This window comes from Triturus cristatus, chromosome 9, assembly GCF_964204655.1.
Source record: "Triturus cristatus chromosome 9, aTriCri1.1, whole genome shotgun sequence".
Lineage (NCBI taxonomy): Eukaryota > Metazoa > Chordata > Amphibia > Caudata > Salamandridae > Triturus > Triturus cristatus.
In genome coordinates, this window is record NC_140592.1 from 353,716,361 (window position 1) to 353,735,783 (window position 19,423).

A 19,423-nucleotide genomic window follows, 5' to 3' on the forward strand; every position below is an offset into this window, starting at 1 on the left:
CTATTCTGTCTTTTGTTACAGTCTAAAGCTCTCTTATACCTTAATTTTTGTTTGATGGCCACATAAATTATGAAATAAATGTATACAAAAAGAAATATTAAAGATCATTGTTTCTCAGTCTTCTCAGAGGAGGTACAGCCAGCTGCACTGCAGAGACCTCCCTCAGTGAGTCTCCCCTTCCTTCAGCAATCGCGGCTGGGTCACTTCGCTGCCGCTCTTCGCAAACCCTACTCATTGCTGATCCCCCACCCCCCCAGTATACAGCCTCTGGAGATGTCTCATTCTCCTCAGAGGAGGTACAGCCAGCCAAAGGAGCATGGCCTGGGAGCCGTGTTGCGGGGCACCGGTCATTGCAAGTCATTCAACTTAAATTCCATCTCCATGAACAGTCGCCAAGGCAGCCCCCGAGACGACCTTGTTGCATGTGCAGCAGGTGCAGTGGCACAGGGGCCAAAAGCCCCAAGAAACCCACTGAACTCTGATTATAGCTATATGTTGCCAACAAGCAAGCCTTTTGACATTTTCATAATTTTAGTGTAACTATGAGTGACATTTCAATTACTATGAGTGACACTTTCTCGCAAACACAATCAAGCAATGAAGACGAGGGAAACATAAATATCAGAAATTGCAGCGTATCTGTAAAGCTGCTGAAGTACTAGCCTGGGGCATGAGAGCGCGCAGCGCGCACAATATTGGCCACCCAGTGTAGGCTGTCCATCAATAAAGTGGTCAATGTGCATGACGTGGGTAATTTTATTAAATGTACATCGTGTGTGATGGCGGGACATTAATAGAAGTATCAGTGAGGCGGAGCACATTTTAGAAGCAGACTGTACTCCTCCGGCAACTGAATGGTTTTTAACCTCGCTGAGGGCGCTAAGGAAGGTGGGCACGCTTACTGAATTTTGCAGCAAGAGCAGCTGCCGTTCTGTACACGGGCCGGCCAGCCTGGCTTGCCTCTGTGCCTGGTGGCCGGCCGTTGCTGGTGAGGCTCGCTTGGCTCAGCTACTGCCTGCCATCATCTGGGCAGCTGAGCCTGAGCTGCAAATGATTAACCACCACTCCACCAGCCGCTGCAGTGAGCCATGTGTTTCAGCCGTTGCAATGACCCGCTGCCCTACCTGGGCCCGGATGTTTCGGCGTCACGGGATTCATCATTACGGAGGCAAGCTGAGCTCATGACTGCAGGAAGCGCTGCATCAAAAAAACACTATCTGATTTCAATGGCCACGCCACCCACCTGCTTATAATTGTGAGATTCTGAAAAAATCTGACTCCTGACCAGTATGCCCTGCCACACAGTGATTTAATTGATCATGTTACATTGTTGCACTTGAGCTCAGCCAGCCTCCAAGTTTGCCAAGCAGCGCACTGCGTGTTGTCTGCCACTACAGCTTTTACCAAATCATATTTTAGCACTAATCAGCCAGCGCTCTCAAGGCCACTTGACAGGTGAGCTGAGGTGCTATAAATGAGTGACAACGCATTTTACCGCTGTGATGCAGACCTCACACTGAAATGCGTTAGCCTAACGCCTGATGCATGGTACTTGGCAGGGCGATGATTTGGATGTTGCAGCAGGTGGCGTGGCACAGGGGCTAAAAGGTCCACTTAACAGCGATTGTTACTGTATTTTGCTACTAAACAAGAAGTCACAAGCACAGTTACCTTGCATGCACCAGTGCCATGATTTGAATGGTGAAGCAGGTGCAGTGGAGTGACACAGGGTCCAAAAGCTCTAGGAAACCCACTGAACACTGATTATTGATATATTTTACTTATAGCAAGCAGTCGGAAGTGCTTTTCTTGGTTCTTTTGTAACTATTGTGCCCAAAGTAATACATAACCTAAAGTATCACTATAATAAATGCTTTAACCTATTGAACTTTTTTCTCTACCTACATTTCTTGTTACATTCAGCGCATTTATATGGTACATTTTCACAGTTTTTGTATGGTCCTAAACTGCTTCTGAATCTGGACACACTAACACTTTTGCACTAACATTAGCGTTTCAGCGGCTGTGAACACTATATAAATACTTATAACTTACCATATGGCATTCCATACCAAGCATTTGCAAAGCCAATGGATCTCGCCTATGCATGAGCTATTGTCTTTGTCAATGTTTTATCAGGCATTTAATACAGCAGTGCTACCCTTCAGTGCAGCATAACTGAAAATTAAGAAAGGGCTATAATGCTAACAACACTAGCTGCGTCATACAGCTTTTTTCATTACTTCCAGCCATTTGCAACATAGCTAGAAAACATTAGCAAAGCCAATAAATCATACATAGGCAACACCTATTGGCTTTGCCATTGCTTTATTTAAGCTTTTGCTTAAATTGCACAACTGCTCACTAAGCTACAGCTTGCATCAAACACAGCTTATTATTAATTACATAAGCTAAAACTATTGCATTAACCAAGGCTTGTTGTGAATATATGTAATTTTGTACATAGACCTAAGTCTTGAGTAGTGTTTGCATTAAAGTACTTTTCTTTTCTAACAAAGCAAAGAAACTGACTGGGAGATAATTTATTGAGTGTTATTTGATGTGTTGATGGGTTTCTAGTCCACCCTGGGTCAGCCAGGGCCTGGTCTGACTTTGCTATGAGTTAAGTGCTAAAGTGATATATGGTCCCCAGTTTAAGGGAGTGTGGTGGGGTCCCAAGCTACCAGATACCAGAGGAGTAACACCCCACTTGACATAACTGGGATTCGATAACTTCTGGTTGTCCTGGGACCGCCTGAATGAGATGTCTCACAACATCCTTGACAATAAATAAGACTCAATTCTCTGAACAGGTAACAGGCATTAGAGCCAAAGGTTCTAACCACAGAGAAGTCTTCAGAATCATGTTGAGCATGATTCATGATTTGAACTTGTTCAAGATTGTGACCTAAATTGGATTTCAATAGAACTCATTGTGGATGATTGGCATGTTTGCTGAAGGCGAAAATATTCATCTGAGGGATTTCTTGATATCTTAAATATCTTTACACATGAAACTAGGTATTAACATTGGCTGGCAGATAAGAAACATAAGACCAGCTTTGAATGTCAACAATGGAATATGTATGTGTTTTGAAAGTGTACATGGTCATGGGCACGTTTGATATTTGATTGTGGTCTTTCTTTAAAACATTGTCGAAATTATTTAAGATCAAAATTCTTTTAATGCGGCTGTTTTCATTTTCTACTGTAACAGAGATGGTGAGCAACATAAAATGTAGCAATGTGACATTTGCTATACGTAAATTTATTTATGCATTGAAAGAATCCTTTCTATAAATAATTTGGTGTGTCATTTTCTGTTTGAGTTTGCTCAAAGAAATAGATAAACTACTCTTATTATAATTATTGTTGAATCTAGGATATCAACTGTAAGCAATTCATGAGTCATGAGATGAGTAACGGGGCACACGAGTTTCTCTGAACACTTGTAAGCAAAAAACATTGTTGGGAATAGCATCTTCAGATGCATGGCCAATTTGCAGTGGGGAAGGGACAATGCTTCTCTTGGTGCACCCAGATAAAAAACTGTAACAGTGTGTTTAGGTAGACCTGGACAATATTTATTCTGAAAGAAATTAGACATTTTTTGGGAAGCAAATGAAACATTTTCACTCACGGAGAGAGCGTAAAACATGTTTCTTCTCATTGAAGCCATAACCCACAAACCTAAGGAATGGGAAAATGTCTACCTATACATACTCTGATGAGGTTGCTAATATGGAAATTTGTGTAAATGAGTTTTGAAAGGGGCAACACTTTTAGTAAATTGAGGTTAATCCTGCCAAAGAAATGCAGTTTAAGGCTGCAGAGATTTCCCAGTTTCTTTACCTGAGCGTCACTAGCTTTAACCCATTAAAACCCCTATTTCAAGTTGTGCATGTAGTAATCCTGCTGATTTTCTGTGGCATTAACATTCTGCATGAGCACACATTTTTGCAGATGTTGATTTTCATCTTGTAGTATCAACTGCTTCTACAATCATATTTCCCATATGCTATGAGGAAGTGGAAAATGTGAACAGGAGAGTGCCCGGAATTCAGGAAAAACATCGATGATCCAGTAATTCAGTGACAAGCTTGTTAATTCCCATTCCTAGATATAAACTTATATTGTATGATAAGTAAGGTGGATATACCACTGGTATTGGGAGCACAAAGCTATATATTACCAACCTGATTCAAGGCCATTAGAATGAAATTGGATCTGAGGTTCCCTTAATGCCTCTCTTGCATACAGCAGCAATATGAGTACCATATGCATTTAATCCTACAGTCATGGAAGCAGGTCAAAGCTGTTTTCATCTCCAAGGCCAACATGTGTTCTAGAATGAGAAAGTGTGAATCGTGTTGAAAAGTACAGCCAGAAATTTAAGATTCTGGCATAGTTACACATAAGACATCTACTGGTTCATTCAGTATCGCAGAATGAACAAGGTGTTGCATTAAATATCTTATTATCTTTTGAACTTGATTTGTTTTTCATTCCAGTAGAGAAACAAGAAATCGAAGGCATATATTTGCAACTCAAATGGAAAACCTGTGCACTGTTAAAGTCGACAGACGTTTAGATGTTTTTAATGTCCTGTGTTTACCTCTAAAGTGGTTTTGAAAATAAGCATCACTGGGATGTAATATGCAAGCTGTTTCCAGTAAGTAACACTTTTATAATCTGAAGTAGAGCTTGTTGGACCTAGCCCTCTCTGCAGGGTCAACCTTTTGCCAGGCCTAAGCCTTCCTTTTTACTACATATAATTCACCCCTAAGGTAGGCCCTAAAAGCTCATAGGTAAGGGTGCATTGTATTTAAAGAGTAGGACAAGTTTGTTTAATAATTACATCTACTGGTAGTGAAAAACTCCTGAAGTCGTTTTTGCCTACATTAAGGCTTATTTCTCCCATTGACTAAAACTGTGTTACCTTAATACAGTTAATAAGTCCTAACTTTGGATTTGGAGCAGATAGAGATGTCATGTTTAGACTCAAATGAAATTTAATTTAAAATCCTCGTTTATGGTAAAGTATCATATTTATTCACAATTCTGAAAATGCCACTTTTAGAAGGTTGGTATATTCTTGAAATAACCATCTGAGCTTTCTGCCAGTGTCCAAGGTCAAATGACTGTGAACGGCTCTGCTGTTGCCGTTTGTGTATTCCCCCCAGACAGTGAAACAAAAGGGACGAGGTGTGACTAGAATAGGTCATCCTGACAGGATGGCTACTTACACTTCAAAGGGCTTGATTCCAGCACACACAAAGGAACCAGACACCAGCCTTCTATCACCCCAGACATCTTGGACCCTTGACAGAGGAAGGAAAGATCTTTCCAGAACCGGATGCGAGGGTGGGACTGCGTCTCCCCAACACACAAAGACTCCCAGCTAGTATAAATATTGGACCCTCAAACAACATTTCTTGATCTGTGGAAGACTTCAGTAGGACTGCCCTGCTGCAAGAAGGACTTCCTTGCTGCTTGAAGGACTGCCTTTCAGCTTGATCGATAACAAACAGCTATTTGAACCCAGGACTACCAGAGTGACTCCACGGGTTAGTTAGCAGGCCTCCTTTGGCATATATGTGGCTACAGTATCTCAATAAATACATTCTGAATACCGACAGGAGACTGGGACCTACCTGCGAGCTGATCTGCCCAAGGGCAATCATTGGGTGGCCTGAATTCACAGTAGCTCTGGCTATGTCCTTCTTTGCAGCAGCAAATCTTTTTCAGCTGGATCTCCCGGTGAAGGTACTCGACCTCATGGAAACCTGTTCAGCTACAGCTTGATGCTTCATCCCACTGGAGAAATCAGACTTTGAAAAAGTTGACTAATTCCAAAGATAGAAATCTTCATCAGGCTCAGCCTGAAAATCCAACTTTTCCTGCATGGAGCTTTTCAGTCCATTGTTGACGGCTTCACCTAGACTTCGTCTATCAGCTCCCTGGCAATGATGACTTCTCTTCAGACACAGCCTGCTGCCTGGCCCAGCTGAACTCTATCTTCTCCAAGAACTTTTTCAAGAAATGTTTTTAAATCCAAATGGTAAGCCAAAACCTGGCCTAATCCACCCCTTCCACCAGTACAGTTGACCATAACATTTCAATTTGACCTTGTCTCGTGCAACCAGATTCCTGCTGTTATCACTCTAATCTTTTAGATGCTAGATTTCACAAAAAATTTCAAAATTCATAACTTAAGTTCTACTGATTGGATTTAATTATTTCTGGTGTCATTTTATTCATTACGTTTTCTCTATATCTCTAAATTAGAAAAGGATTTTTCTTGTGTTGTGTTTCACTTTATTACTGCGGGTGTGCTACATAAATACTTTACACATTAAGCCCAGGTAAATTTAGCGACTTTTTGAGGCTGGCTCCCCAATAACCCAACTTCTTACAGAGCTGAGATGTTTTCTAGAGTGATGAACTAGTTAAAATAATAAAATCTACATGAGTCCAAATACCCACCAGTTTTTTTCGTTTTGATGAAATATTTACAGTAAAATGACTAACCTTCATAAAGGTCTAATTACCAACCAGGCAGCACTCAAACAAAGCATTATTTTACTTGTTAGGAAGTTGGGAAGTTTTTGAAACCAGAACCATCAGCAATTTGCAAAAGAGTTCATTAGTATATTTTCAATATATAAGGCAAAAATCATATGGTAATATACGTCTTTGTTGGAGAAGATTTCAACATAACCACATTTAATTACTTTTGTGGATTTATTTTCATCGGCTAAAGAGATATCAATATCATGGTCTACTGCTACTTTCTGCCTTCTCTTAAAAAAAAGAGATAAAAACGGAGCAGCTATTAAGGTTAAAGGTAGTGTTTTGATTGATAATGTTGTTAACATTTTTCCTGAAACTACAGGTGTCTGATCTGAAGACACATCAGGCAGATGGACATTGGGCGAAGTAATGAGTCCTTGTCTCTGGACAATCAGAGATTTATTCTATTGAGAGTGAGTGAAGGAAACAGGCACAGGTCTTCCCTCTTGGCCACCATGTGAATGATTCCTTTCAGGAGAGATCTCAGTGCCATTCCAGCACAGAAATGGCATGCCACAACTGGATGCCAAAATTCAAGGCAGGTGACCCAAGGCCTCTGAGTGGCGGATGTGGAGACCTCTTGTGCATGTTTTAAGAATGACTGGAAACACCTGTAAATTGCAAGCATTGGCCACAGAGGAGACCAATTTCTCTTTTTTTAATATTTAGAATCCCTGCTGGTAGAAGAAAGCCCTACACCAGTAAAGCGAAATACAATAATTAAATCTTTGTTTGTAAAAAAATAAATAAATAACCAAACAGAAAACAAGAATTTAAAAAGACAATTTCACAAAAAGAAGCGAAAAAGAGGTAAAAGAGCAGCCCAAGATCGGATTTCCAATTAGGCAAAGATAAAGAGACCATTACAGGAGACCTACAGGTGCTCACACAGTCAAAAAATGTGATGCATTCAAAAACACAGATGTTAAAATTCAAAGAGTTGTGTCTTACAGCAGACTGAACAGCTCCCTGTAGTTTTCATCACCTTTACCATCTGATACTAGTGAATCCAATTTATCAATCAGCTCAGCTTCGACCTAGAAAATGAAACATAGAGAGGTGAGAATGTAGCAAAACGTAAGAAGGCACAAATAAATGGTTCTGTCCATACTGCAGAGTATCAATTCAAGTTATGAATATGTTGTAAAACAATTCAATTCTCTTTGCATTCTTTTTACTGCAGACTGTGAGACTTGGGCAATAACAGATAAAAGCAAGGGGTAATACTGAAAAAATATGTGCTGAGGGTGCCCTATTCATCTCATCGAATGGATGCAGAAGTCAAGAAGGGTATGGTCTCACCACTATGTACCATACATTCAGTTACTATAGCATATAAATAAAGAGAAGGTCCTTGCAACATGGAGCTCCATAGGTAATTTCTCACACACATAATCAACCATATTTGAAGTAGTTGTTGTCCCTGCAACCTGCCACCATGATTGCCCTCATCAGCGGCAGTCTCCATAGTCTTCATAGGCTCCGCACCTGTTTGAAATTGCCGTTCTTCCGCTGCTCCCAGTCCATCATGTCGTGGAAGATGGGGATCATTATGTTACGAACTTCAGGCTGAGGTACCAGAGTAACACCTAGGAAGGGGCCAATCATTCCCGGAATGAAGTGAAATTTTTGTTCTCCTGCAAAACAAAACAAAATTACTCACCTATATTGATAGGTCTCCACCACTATTTTTCATTCAAGAAACAAGCATTGTAAATTTCATGACAAGATCGCAAGTACTTATAAAGCCAAATAAAACACTAATAACGGAGTATTTTGTGACCATGTTTGAAAAAAGGGCTTTGACCCGCTATGAACTGTAACCTTTAAGAGTGCTGCCATTTCCACACCTACGTCAGCTGCAGACAGAGGGAACTGTGATGCTTCTGTCTTTTAACCCAAAGCATTATTTTGAAAGGTAAAGGTCTTCTTTTAACAATAAAATGTACAACTCAGACCTCAAAATGTGATTTAAATTACTTTTATGTTTACCAGGCACCTTTCACAACCTTTCATTTAATATAATACCAAGTTCCGAATTTTCAAAAAGATCTACATTTTCCAGTCACCATATCTATAAAAATCACCAGGCACTAACAAACACGAGGAGGTGGAACCATGTGTTGTGTGTGCTGAGTTCCTCATGCCTGGATAGTTGAAATGATCACTAATTGCCAGTGGAAGGCCATGGGGAAAACAATACCATTTATGAAGAACAGAATTGAGTGATCTAATCATTGCAGGGTCATTTAACATTTCTATTTAGTTCATAAAGTTCCTGAGGGAGGCTTAAAGCACTTAACCGGAAGCAAGCAATGTCAGAAACAAAAGTCACTAAGATATAGTATTAATCAAATGTATGTTTTTCTTCTTTATCTATCAGTTCATTTTTTAGGATGAATCAAACCATAAGTATTACTCTTTGTGACAATAAAACAGGTTCCTCCACATGTGGGACACCTTCTTGTGGCTGTGCGAAACATTCTATTGAGCCTTTCTGGGGTATAATATAACACACAGGCATCAAAAACATCATCCTCTGCAAATTTGCCGCCCGCAACAGCGTAAATCCATAGTCAAAGTACTTTGACCAACTCTCAGCATCGATCTCAATCTGTGTATATTTCCGCCACTTAATCCAGATTTTAGAAGCGGGCACAGGAATTGTCCAGGCGAAACTCCTTATACCAGAAGCTCAAAGAATCATTCACATTCTCTGGCCGGAAAAGTTTCCCAATCAGCCCTGCGGTGCGAAAGACATCTCAGCGTTTTACACTATCAGACAGATCGATGTCTTTTTAAACAGCCTGCTATCTGCCTGGCCATATCTTATTGGTATTCTTTCAGCAGTGTCACTTTATTGCCCCATACCCAGGGAGTGGGGAATCTGCGGAAATAAGTGCCTCGCAAATGAGTTAGTATATTGAGAATTCTGAATTGCCACACTTTTTGGATTAGGATGAGTCCTGGCTCTGGGTCAAATAATCTAATATTTACTGTATGAAATTGTGGGTGTGCCTAATGCCGAGATAATTGTTTGCACTAAATTCCAAGCAATAAAAAAATTGAAGTCCACTGAAGAGCATTGCTATCCTATGCTCTTCAACAAATAAGGATATGTGACGTTACAACGCATGTCATTACATCGCATGCTGTTCCAACACAAACTTTTCCTCCGACTTTCTGTTGGGGGGTGCGCTGGAAGTTGGAATACATTAATTTTCTATTCCAACTCCAGTGTGTTCAACAGTAGGGAAGGAGTTAAATCCAACACCTTCTACCCACTGCTGCACACCTTTTGCGTTGCAACAGCATGCGATGTAATGGCATGCATTGTAATGGTTGTGTTGTTAAGGTTGTTTCCCTGCTAAGAACAAGGCTATAAAGGAAGTTCTTATTGGGCCAAGAAAGTGTATTGAATCCTCTTGCTTTGCATGCCAGATGGATTACAAACATTCTGCTAAATCTAAATCTAAGTCCCTTTTTCCACCAGGAGCTGGCGTATGTTAAGTTGTGTTTAGACTAGCCAGTATCTGAACGGATGAATCTAAGCTAAATACAACTGATTTGAAGAACGTTCTCACTTCAAAATAATATGTCTTAGTTTTATGTATGAACAACTGTGCAAAGCCTTTCTTAATGAAAACGTTACTTTTTAATGTCTGGTTAATATGAAATTCTGAGATCATCTAGTAAAGAAATGCCTTATGTTTCACTTACTCTGAATGCTACTTAATCGCACTCACTAGCAACTGTCTGTGCCAGTTATTGAATCCTGCGGTAACTAATGTTTTGTAAAGACTCTAATAACATCCTCAACAAGCCTACCTTAACTTCTAACAGTGATTCCTTATTCCAATAAAACCCTCTCCATTATGCTAGATAATGACTGTAATCATGTTTGAAGTTAACATGTTAAATTAGACCTGGTAACAAAAAGATTCGAAGTGGCCAGTGGCTGACAACACAGCATGAATTACTGCCCTGTTTCTGTGTCTGCCTACCACCCTTTGGTGAACTCATCTGTGAGTCTATCTGGCATTTTGCCTTAAATACATATGTCTGTGTGCGAATGTGCTTTAAAGATGGGACGTGCTCAAAGGTAAAAATCACTGATGTCTTTATGGTCTTGGTAGGGCTCAGGACAGCAGATATTCCATGATACTGAGGTTAGAAGATTTGAAAAGTGCAGCAGCAGAAATTACAGCAGCAATGTGAGTAACAAAGTTTAAAATACATTCCAGAGCAGCGGCATGTAGCACCCAACACATTTCCCAGTTCATTTCTCCTTGATTTGGAGACTGGAGCAGCAGTGAAAGAAGCGTTAATGGAAAGAGCGGAGGTGGACAGGCATACACTGTGCAAGACTCAGGTAGCAGCATCCCACCACAAAATAAGGACATGCTATTGCTGGAAGCTGTGGTCTCCTGCAGTACAGTATAGAATTGGTCCCAGTAGAAGAATTCTTAGCAAAACACACAGTTGGAAACACAGTAAACGTAAATATACTAATACGTTGTAAATGTTAAGTCCAATGTTATTTAATCACATTGAACATAGCAAATATTTATGAGTCAGCGAATAAATCAAAGAATATGCCAAAAACAAGTGCCCCACATGAGGGGAAAAGGAAAACTAGGGGTAGAGGTATTGTGCATCAAGTGAGGGTTAAAAAAGTGTAAAGGAAAGATAGTGACATTATATTCATCACACAATTATTTACATTGAAGAACGGCTTATCCTTAAGCCTCACAACTCAAATCAAATCAAAATTAGTTTTATTTGATTATAGACATTTAAAATCATAAAAGGACAGACATAAATAAAAACTGATCAAAAAGAAGTTTGATATGTACATTAGTTAAAAACATTATCTATCACAAGGTGCAAAAGTGCGTTCAAGTGGAGGTAAGTTAGCCTACAAGATGGTACATTCCAGACTTTAGTCACAAACATACATTATGCGTTGACACATTTTCTGGTTCTCATAATGTTTTTCAAGAAACCAGTCAGAGCACTTACTAATAATGTACTATCTAGAAATTGTAGGTGTAAAAACGCTGGTCTACATTGTCTCCAACCTGCCTGTTTTAACAAAGGGTGGATCCAACTTCTTTCATTTTCATAGAATTTACAAGACTATATCACGTGTATGGTGGATTGTGAGGACACATCATCACAGGGGCAAAGAGAAAGTTCTCTAGACCAGTCATTTATTCCTGGGTAGCTGACCAGCCGGTGAAAACTATTAAACCTAAAACGAGTTAGAAGATATCTATCATATCCCCCCGTGCAGCATAGGAGATACGGTTGGATACCATATGTGGTCAAAGTCATTTGATGCTGAACCACCATCCCCTTGTTTGCCTCCTGGGTGAGTCTGAGTGATTCCAAATGAGTAGAACAATTTAATTTGAGGTCCTTCCTGGAGATAGAATTAATTTTCTCAGGGGTAATATAGTAATCTGGGTGGCCAATATCACTCAAGAATCTTTTAACATAATTCAGCCACGTGATCTTATTAGCCTGATCCAGGTTCATAGAGTCCTTAATTATCTCTCTATTTAGCCACGTGCTGCTTGATGTCCATACACGGTGCCATAACAGCACGGGTTGCATTTTTATAATATCAGAGTCATAAGGGATGCCTAACTCGCTATGACAGATAAAAACCGGGGAGCTCGCTGGTACGGCTAAAATGAATCTTTAAAATGCATTTTCTACACGTTGAATCATAGACACATTGTGAAAGCCCCACACTCCAGCCCCGAATATTGCAATGCTTAAGCATTTGGCCTGAAAGATTTTAAGGAGTATACCGGGGGTCTTTTTCCCATTTTCTTGGAGAAATTAACAAGGGCAGCAGCCGCCTTCATAAATAACAAGCTCCTGCTTTTCACCGGTGGGCCCCAGGAGCCCGTATTAGTGAATAGTACACCAAGGTAAGTAAAAGAGTTGGTGGAATCTACTCTTTTATCCCCCAAGGGGAGGCTGTTACATTGAATTCTTCCTTGCCCGTAGGTCATTCCAAAAGTTTTTTTTGCGTTAAATTTCAGGCCTAAATTATCCATAAAGCAAGAATATGTCGAGAGTGCTTTCTGCAAGCCCAATTGCGTACGGGCCATTAGGATCGCGTCATCAGCGTATAGGAGGGAGACTATCGGCCGTTTATTGACATACTGGGGATCCTGCGCCGTTCCTTCAAGCTCCTGCTCCAAGCCATTAGTATAAAGATTAAAAAGGAATGGCGCAAGAACACAGCCTTGCCGCACCCCCTATCCATGGTAAATGTCGCAGTACATTCCCCGTTCGTACCATAGCGCACCTTAGCAGTGGCCCTAGAATATAATTGTTTTAGGAACTGGATCAGTACTGGGTCAACCTTTAAGTTTATGAGTATCACACAATCGAAGGCGGCTGTTAAGTCTACAAATGCCACGTAGAGTCTCCCACCCTTTGCCTGTGTGTACTTTCCAAATAAGATATTTAAATTCAGTGTTTGTTCAATTGTCCCCAGCCCTTGTCTAAAACCATATTGCACGTCACTTATTATGTTATCATCCGCCCAGGTTTGTAATTTGTTCAGGACAACTCCGTCCCATGACTTTCATCAAGGAATCGAGTAGAGATATCGGGCGGTAGCATGCCGGATTTTCTTGCTCCCCCTTCTTGAAAATCGGGCCGATAACAGACTCCGCCCATGTTTTCAGAAAGCCCTTAGCACAACATGCTTTGAATACCCTCGTTATCAGAGGTGACCAGAGTAAAGGGGTGGTCTTAAATAAGTCGATGGGAAGGCCGACTGGACCAGGGGCCTTACCACCCCTACTAGAAGTTATTGCCTGGGTCATCTCATCAAGGGAAAATTCTAGTTCAATTGGGGTGAAAGTAGTGGAGTTTTCCACCTGCGGAGTTAAAAAATCAGAAGTGATTTCATCATGTCCCTGTGTGCTATAGACCCTTGAAAAATAGTCTACCCATGCCTTTTCATCTATTGCAATTGTGATTGACGCAACGTCTTTAGTTTTAAAAAATGGCGCATTCACTGCCCGCCAAAACAGGGTACAATCCTTACAAAGTGATGCATCATGGAGATCCGTCCATGCCTGTTTTTTTAATTCTTTCCTTAGATTTTTTCTTGCTAAGTTATAAAATGTTCTACACTCCCTAATCTCGTCATAGTCTCTCTCTCTATCCTATGTAGGGCCTCTTTTAATCTGGAGTATGACTTTGTAAATTTTTTATCAAACCACCCATTTTTAAAATCTCATCTAGTTCTATTTCCAACTTTAAGCGTATCTTGGACAGTAGAAGTAATCTGTAAAAAAGCATTCAGAGTGGTTTCGTGGGAAGAGTCTTCCTGCAAGCAAGTTAAAATTGAATCATAGGTCTTTGTGATGATTTGCTTGTTCAAATTGGCCATATTACAGCTCTCCCATCGCAGCTTGAATCCATTTTGGCTAGAGAGACAAAGACCCTGTGTCCAGGCCAGTTTGTTATTTATTCGCTGGGCTGGCACGTCTGGTAATACTAAATCAATACTCAAGGGTAGGTGATCACTCATAACGTTTAAATGAGTTTTAAAATTTGCTACCCAATTTGTGTAACAGTTTGGAACAATGATAAAATCTATTATGGATTGGCAGCCCCTGCCTATGAAAGTGTAATCAAAATATACGCTAGGAGAACACAGTCTATTTGCAAAGCCAAAATTATGGGAAAATAAAAGTTCATTAAACTTTTCACCCCGCTCCGTGTGGTCGAAGTGGACTATTCGGTCATCCTCTACGGTTGTTAGGCCACAGGCGCCTGGTCCTGGTTTAAAACATAAATTAGCATTAAAATCTCCCCCCCAGATGGTGATCATATCTTTATCGTTAGGGATTCTCAAGTTGCCAATATCATCACTAAGCTGCCTTGGAGTATCCCCCAGGTGGCCCTTCTCTATATTGTTATAGAAGTTTGCCACTGTTAAAATACAATTTGCAACCAGATGAATCTGCACTATCTGGTAATAATTTGTAAATTTTTTCAATGATATTCTTTGGGTCTCCACTAGATTTGAAAAATATATGCAAAGACCCCCCCCCTTTTTGTGTACCGTGATATGAGCGGGTTGCCGACGTGTGATATGTCTTATATCCTTTAATGCTTAATTCCTCTATCATCCATATTTCTTGGAGGCACAGGATATCAAAGCTTTCAATGAAGTAATGCTAGGCTAAATTATGTTCTTTACTCACAATTAAAAGAATGAAGATTGCATAGCCATGATTGAAAGTACACTATCACAGTGAGAAATCGCTGTTGATAAAACTGGCATGTGACAGTTACAAAGTCGACGTTTCAACCCCCGGATAAATGTAGGTTGTATGGCGGGGTCTTCCTCAGGACTGTGAAGAAGGTGGGAGAGGGGCACCATGAACCACCCCATACTGTAGGTGGTACCGTAGTGGTTAGGCCTGTAGGCTCCAAAGGCGAAGAGCGGTAATATGGCACTTGGAATAAATTAATAGGGAAGATGTCCCTTTAGATCGGCCTGTAAGCCTAAAAAGTTGTTAAACTCACTTGGACTGTAAAGTTCGAATCAGTCGTTGTAGATGAATCTCTGTTGTTTGTTCTGGGTCGCGACACCCGCAATGCCCGCCAGGTGCTTTTAATCTCTAATCATCAAAATGCCTTCATCTCGCATGAAGGGACTATCGTGGTCTCCTGCAGAGCATCTGGTGCTTAATGTGCAGAGAGGTCAGGCAAGAGTGAAGATGGTACCTGGAACATCTTCAGGTGTCACTGCAAGAACTAGCTCAATCAATCAATCAGTGACACTTATAAAGCGCGCTACATACCCGTAGGGTCTCAAGGCGCTGGGGGGGGGGAGCCGCTACTGCTCGAACAGCCAGGTCTTCAGCTTCTTCCTGAAGGAGAGGTGGTCTTGGGTCAGGCGCAGGTCGGTCGGGAGGGAGTTCCAGGTCTTGGCGGCCAGGTAGGAGAAGGACCTTCCTCCTGTAGTCGCTCTTCGGATGCGGGGGACGGCGGCGAGGGCGTGGTTGGCTGATCGGAGGTGGCGTTTGGGAGCGTAGAAGTTGACTCGGCTGTTGAGGTAGCTCGGGCCTTGGTCGTGTAGGGCTTTGTGTGCGTGGGTGAGGAGGCGGAAGGTGATTCTTTTGTTGACGGGGAGCCAGTGAAGGTCTCTCAGATGTCCGGAGATGTGGCTGGTTCGTGGGATGTCGAGGATGAGTCTGGCTGAGGCGTTCTGGATCCGCTGGAGTCTCTTCTGGAGCTTGGCGGTGGTACCGGCGTAGAGGGCGTTGCCGTAGTCCAGTCGGCTGGTGACGAGGGCCTGGGTGACGGTCTTCCTGGTCTCGGTGGGGATCCACCAGAAGATCTTCCGTAGCATGCGTAGGATGTTGAAGCATGCCGAGGAGACGTTGTTGACTTGCCTGGTCATGGAGAGGGAGGAGTCCAGGATGAAGCCCAGGTTGCGTGCATGGTCTGTCGGTTTGGGTGCGGTGCCCAGGGCGAGAGGCCACCAGGAGTCGTCCCAGGCGGAGGGAGAGGAGCCCAGGATGAGGACCTCCGTCTTGTCCGAGTTCAGTTTCAGGCGGCTGGTCGTCATCCACTCGGCTACCTCTTTCATCCCTTCGTGCAGGTTGGCTCTGGCGGCGGCGGGGTCGTTGGTCAGGGAGAGGATCAGCTGGGTGTCGTCGGCGTAGGAGATTATGCTGAGGTTGTGTTTGCGTACGATGGCCGCGAGGGGGCTCATGTAGACGTTGAAGAGGGTGGGGCTCAGAGATGATCCTTGGGGGACGCCGCAGATGACTTCGGTGGCCTCTGACTTGTACGGTGGTAGGCGGACTCTCTGTGTTCTCCCGTCGAGGAAGGAGATGATCCATTCCAGCGCCTTGTCCTGGATTCCGACGTTGCTGAGGCGCCGTACTAGGGTGCGGTGGCAGACCGTGTCGAATGCCGCGGAGAGGTCCAGGAGGATGAGGGCCGCTGTTTCTCCGTTGTCCATCAGGGCTCGGATGTCATCGGTGGCGGCGATGAGGGCGGTCTCGGTGCTGTGGTTGGCTCGGAAGCCGGACTGTGAGGGGTCGAGGGATCCGTTCGTCTCGAGGAAAGCGGCCATCTGCTTGTTGACGGTCTTCTCGATGACTTTGGCTGGAAACGGGAGGAGCGAGATGGTGCGGTAATTCTTGAGGTCGGTGGGGTCCGCTGTTGGTTTCTTGAGTAGAGCGCTGAGTTCGGCGTGTTTCCAGCTCTCGGGGAAGATGGTGGTGTCGAAGGATGTGTTGATGATGTCACGCAGGTGGGGTGCGATGACAGCGTCGGCCTTGTTGAAGACGTGGTGAGGGCAGGGGTCGGTCGGTGATCCGGAGTGGATGGAGTTCATCGTGCGGATGGTGTCTTCGGTGCTGATCGGGGTCCAGGCGTGGAGGGTGGTGGTGGGGGGTGGTTGTTCGGTCATGGTGTGCGTTGGTTGGTTGTTGAAGCTGTTGTGTATGTCCGCGATCTTGTTGTGGAAGTATGAAGCCAGGGAGTTGCAGAGGTCTTGCGATGGGGTGATGTCGTTGTTTCCTGCGCTGGGGTTGGAAAGCTCTTTGACGATGTTGAAGAGCTCAACTATGGGAGCAGACACTGAGGCAGACAAGTAGTCTCACTTCTAGGGAAGGTAGAGAGCGGTGGAAGGCAGGAGAGAGGTGGGATCGCCACGCATGTATCTATCAAGGTAGAGTTCCACAAGCATAAGGTCTCAACAATAGCCTCCAGGCAGGAGTTTCAGAGGCAGATGAAAATGCAACCTGAGAGGAAGGGAACCACCACATAAAAGCCCACCTGACTTTTAAGGGCAGATGCCTCTAGAATCTGGCATTATTTCATATTAACACTTGGAAGAACAAATGGCTTCCAAATTACATTTCTTCCTAAACCTATTTAGCTATCAAGGTTATTGCCCATCTACATGTCAGATATTTTTGTTAAAATCCATTTAAAACTTCTGTTTTTTATCGGGTAGAGCCAACTGACACTCAGATCTCATTATTTTTTAAGGCTGCTTTTGGAAAAGGAAGGTTTGGAACTCCTAGCTTCCACTCATACATTTGGACAATCATGTTAAATGTACTTAAGGTACTCAGAATCCTCCATTAGCAGGGCAATAAGGTAGATCGTTATAAGAAGATCAAGGCTAGGAACAGGGGTCTTCTTGTGATATTTTGGCATGTGCGATTCTACAAAAGGTATGCTTGAAGGTTTCACAAGCCATGTTTTAACTGTAGTTAGATATCAGCTGATTTCCCAAAATGCCACTGGTTACACAATGGGCACCACTCTGATATAATCCACACCTGCCTGACATATTTTTAGATTCAGTGGTGGGGTCTCTAGATGAAAAAATATGATTGCAATTCCTTGGAGAACTATATGAAGGGAACACTGTGATGGCGGTTCCTTTGAAGGTCCAGAGATGATGACTTGGCCGGTGGTCATTTCTATATCAGACAGAGGGGGTACTGCTAGTATGACAGAACATAAATAATATTCTCAGTCGCCCTGCTGGACTGTAAATACAAAACGGTTAAATACCGGAGGGTCGAAGGGAACAAGTTTAAAGACCGCGCAGGATTGGATCCCCAAACAAAGTACTAAAGACACTCCGGCTGCAGGCTCATTCCAGCCCGGTTCCCCGACGGAGAGAGCGGTGTTCCTTCCTGAGCGGTCGCCAGGTGGAGGTTCACTTTCCACCCAGTTTACACGGGTGATGTTTGTATCGTTGAGGAGACGCACACCCTACAAGCCAATTTGAGGGTGCCCTCTGTATCCTTTGTTACGTTATTTTTCATTTTTGCAGTAGCTTACAAGGTCCTGATGAAAGCCGAGCCAACCTAGGCGCCACGGCTGAAACATGTTGACCACCGTCTTGCATATTGCTCCATTGATTACATCGAATTAGTGGGGCTTTCACTTCTTTTAATCTAGCATCGGCACGGCAGTGTCCAAGAGAGTTTTCCTGGCCGTCCCGTAACTAGTTTTAAACACACTCCTATTGCACTACTACTTCATCAGCACTGCACCCCACACTCATACCCAGTTTATATGTGGATTTACTCCACCTCTAGGTGCACTACATAAACAGCAAAACAAAAGCTCTTATCTCTCGTTGAGGGCCTTGCTGCCCCCTGAGAGTTCGAGATTTTTCTTTGGGATGAGAATCCCATGTGATGGGGTTCGTTACCCTGGGTGAGTGAATTACCACGTTTCTAAGGTTTTGGCATTACACCACGTACATTAGCCTTCTGTTCCTCATTTCATACACCACCTTTTCTTCGTGCCATTTCAGACCTCAGGATTTTCAGTGTCTTTAGCCCTGCTGGACTGGACTGGACTGTTGAGCTCTTAATTGGCCCCAATATTTATATGTATTGTAAGCTTCAATACCGTATGTTAGATCAGCAAATAACCACAAAGATGGTATTGTACATTACTGTTCAGAAATATAAGTATGTACCACAAGGTCTCCAAAGTCAAACTGCAACACCATATAGATAATCCTTCTATTGAAATAAAATACTTGTTCAGATCTACCTTATATTTGACTACTTAGTCGAATTATATTTATTTAATTCACAGCTTATACAACAGAAAAGTGGTAACAAATAAAAAATGGCATCAAGTACAAAAGAAAATAATTTGTTGTTGAGAAAGTAAGTACAAAAAGGAAAGAGACACTTGAGAAAGTAACAGAAAAATAGAAATAAAATATACGGACGGTGGCCTAATGAGCTGGATCAGGAGTCCCAAATATTTCCTATGAAGATTGAGTTAAACAGTATGAAAAAAAGAAAAATGA

General features: G+C 42.5%; 1 protein-coding gene across 3 annotated transcripts in view; it reads right to left on the minus strand.

The window, feature by feature from the left end:
- Nucleotides 1-19,423, minus strand: part of DOCK3 (dedicator of cytokinesis 3) — a 1,365,978-nt gene that overhangs the window by 170,842 nt on the left and 1,175,713 nt on the right. For all 3 annotated transcript variants that reach the window (XM_085625129.1, XM_085625128.1, XM_085625127.1), the window contains exons 32-33: nucleotides 8,062-8,210; nucleotides 7,525-7,610 (exon numbers count right to left, since the gene is read on the minus strand). In XM_085625129.1, the coding sequence (XP_085481255.1) occupies nucleotides 7,525-7,610; nucleotides 8,062-8,210 (235 nt within the window). The remainder of the gene's footprint in view (nucleotides 1-7,524; nucleotides 7,611-8,061; nucleotides 8,211-19,423) is intronic.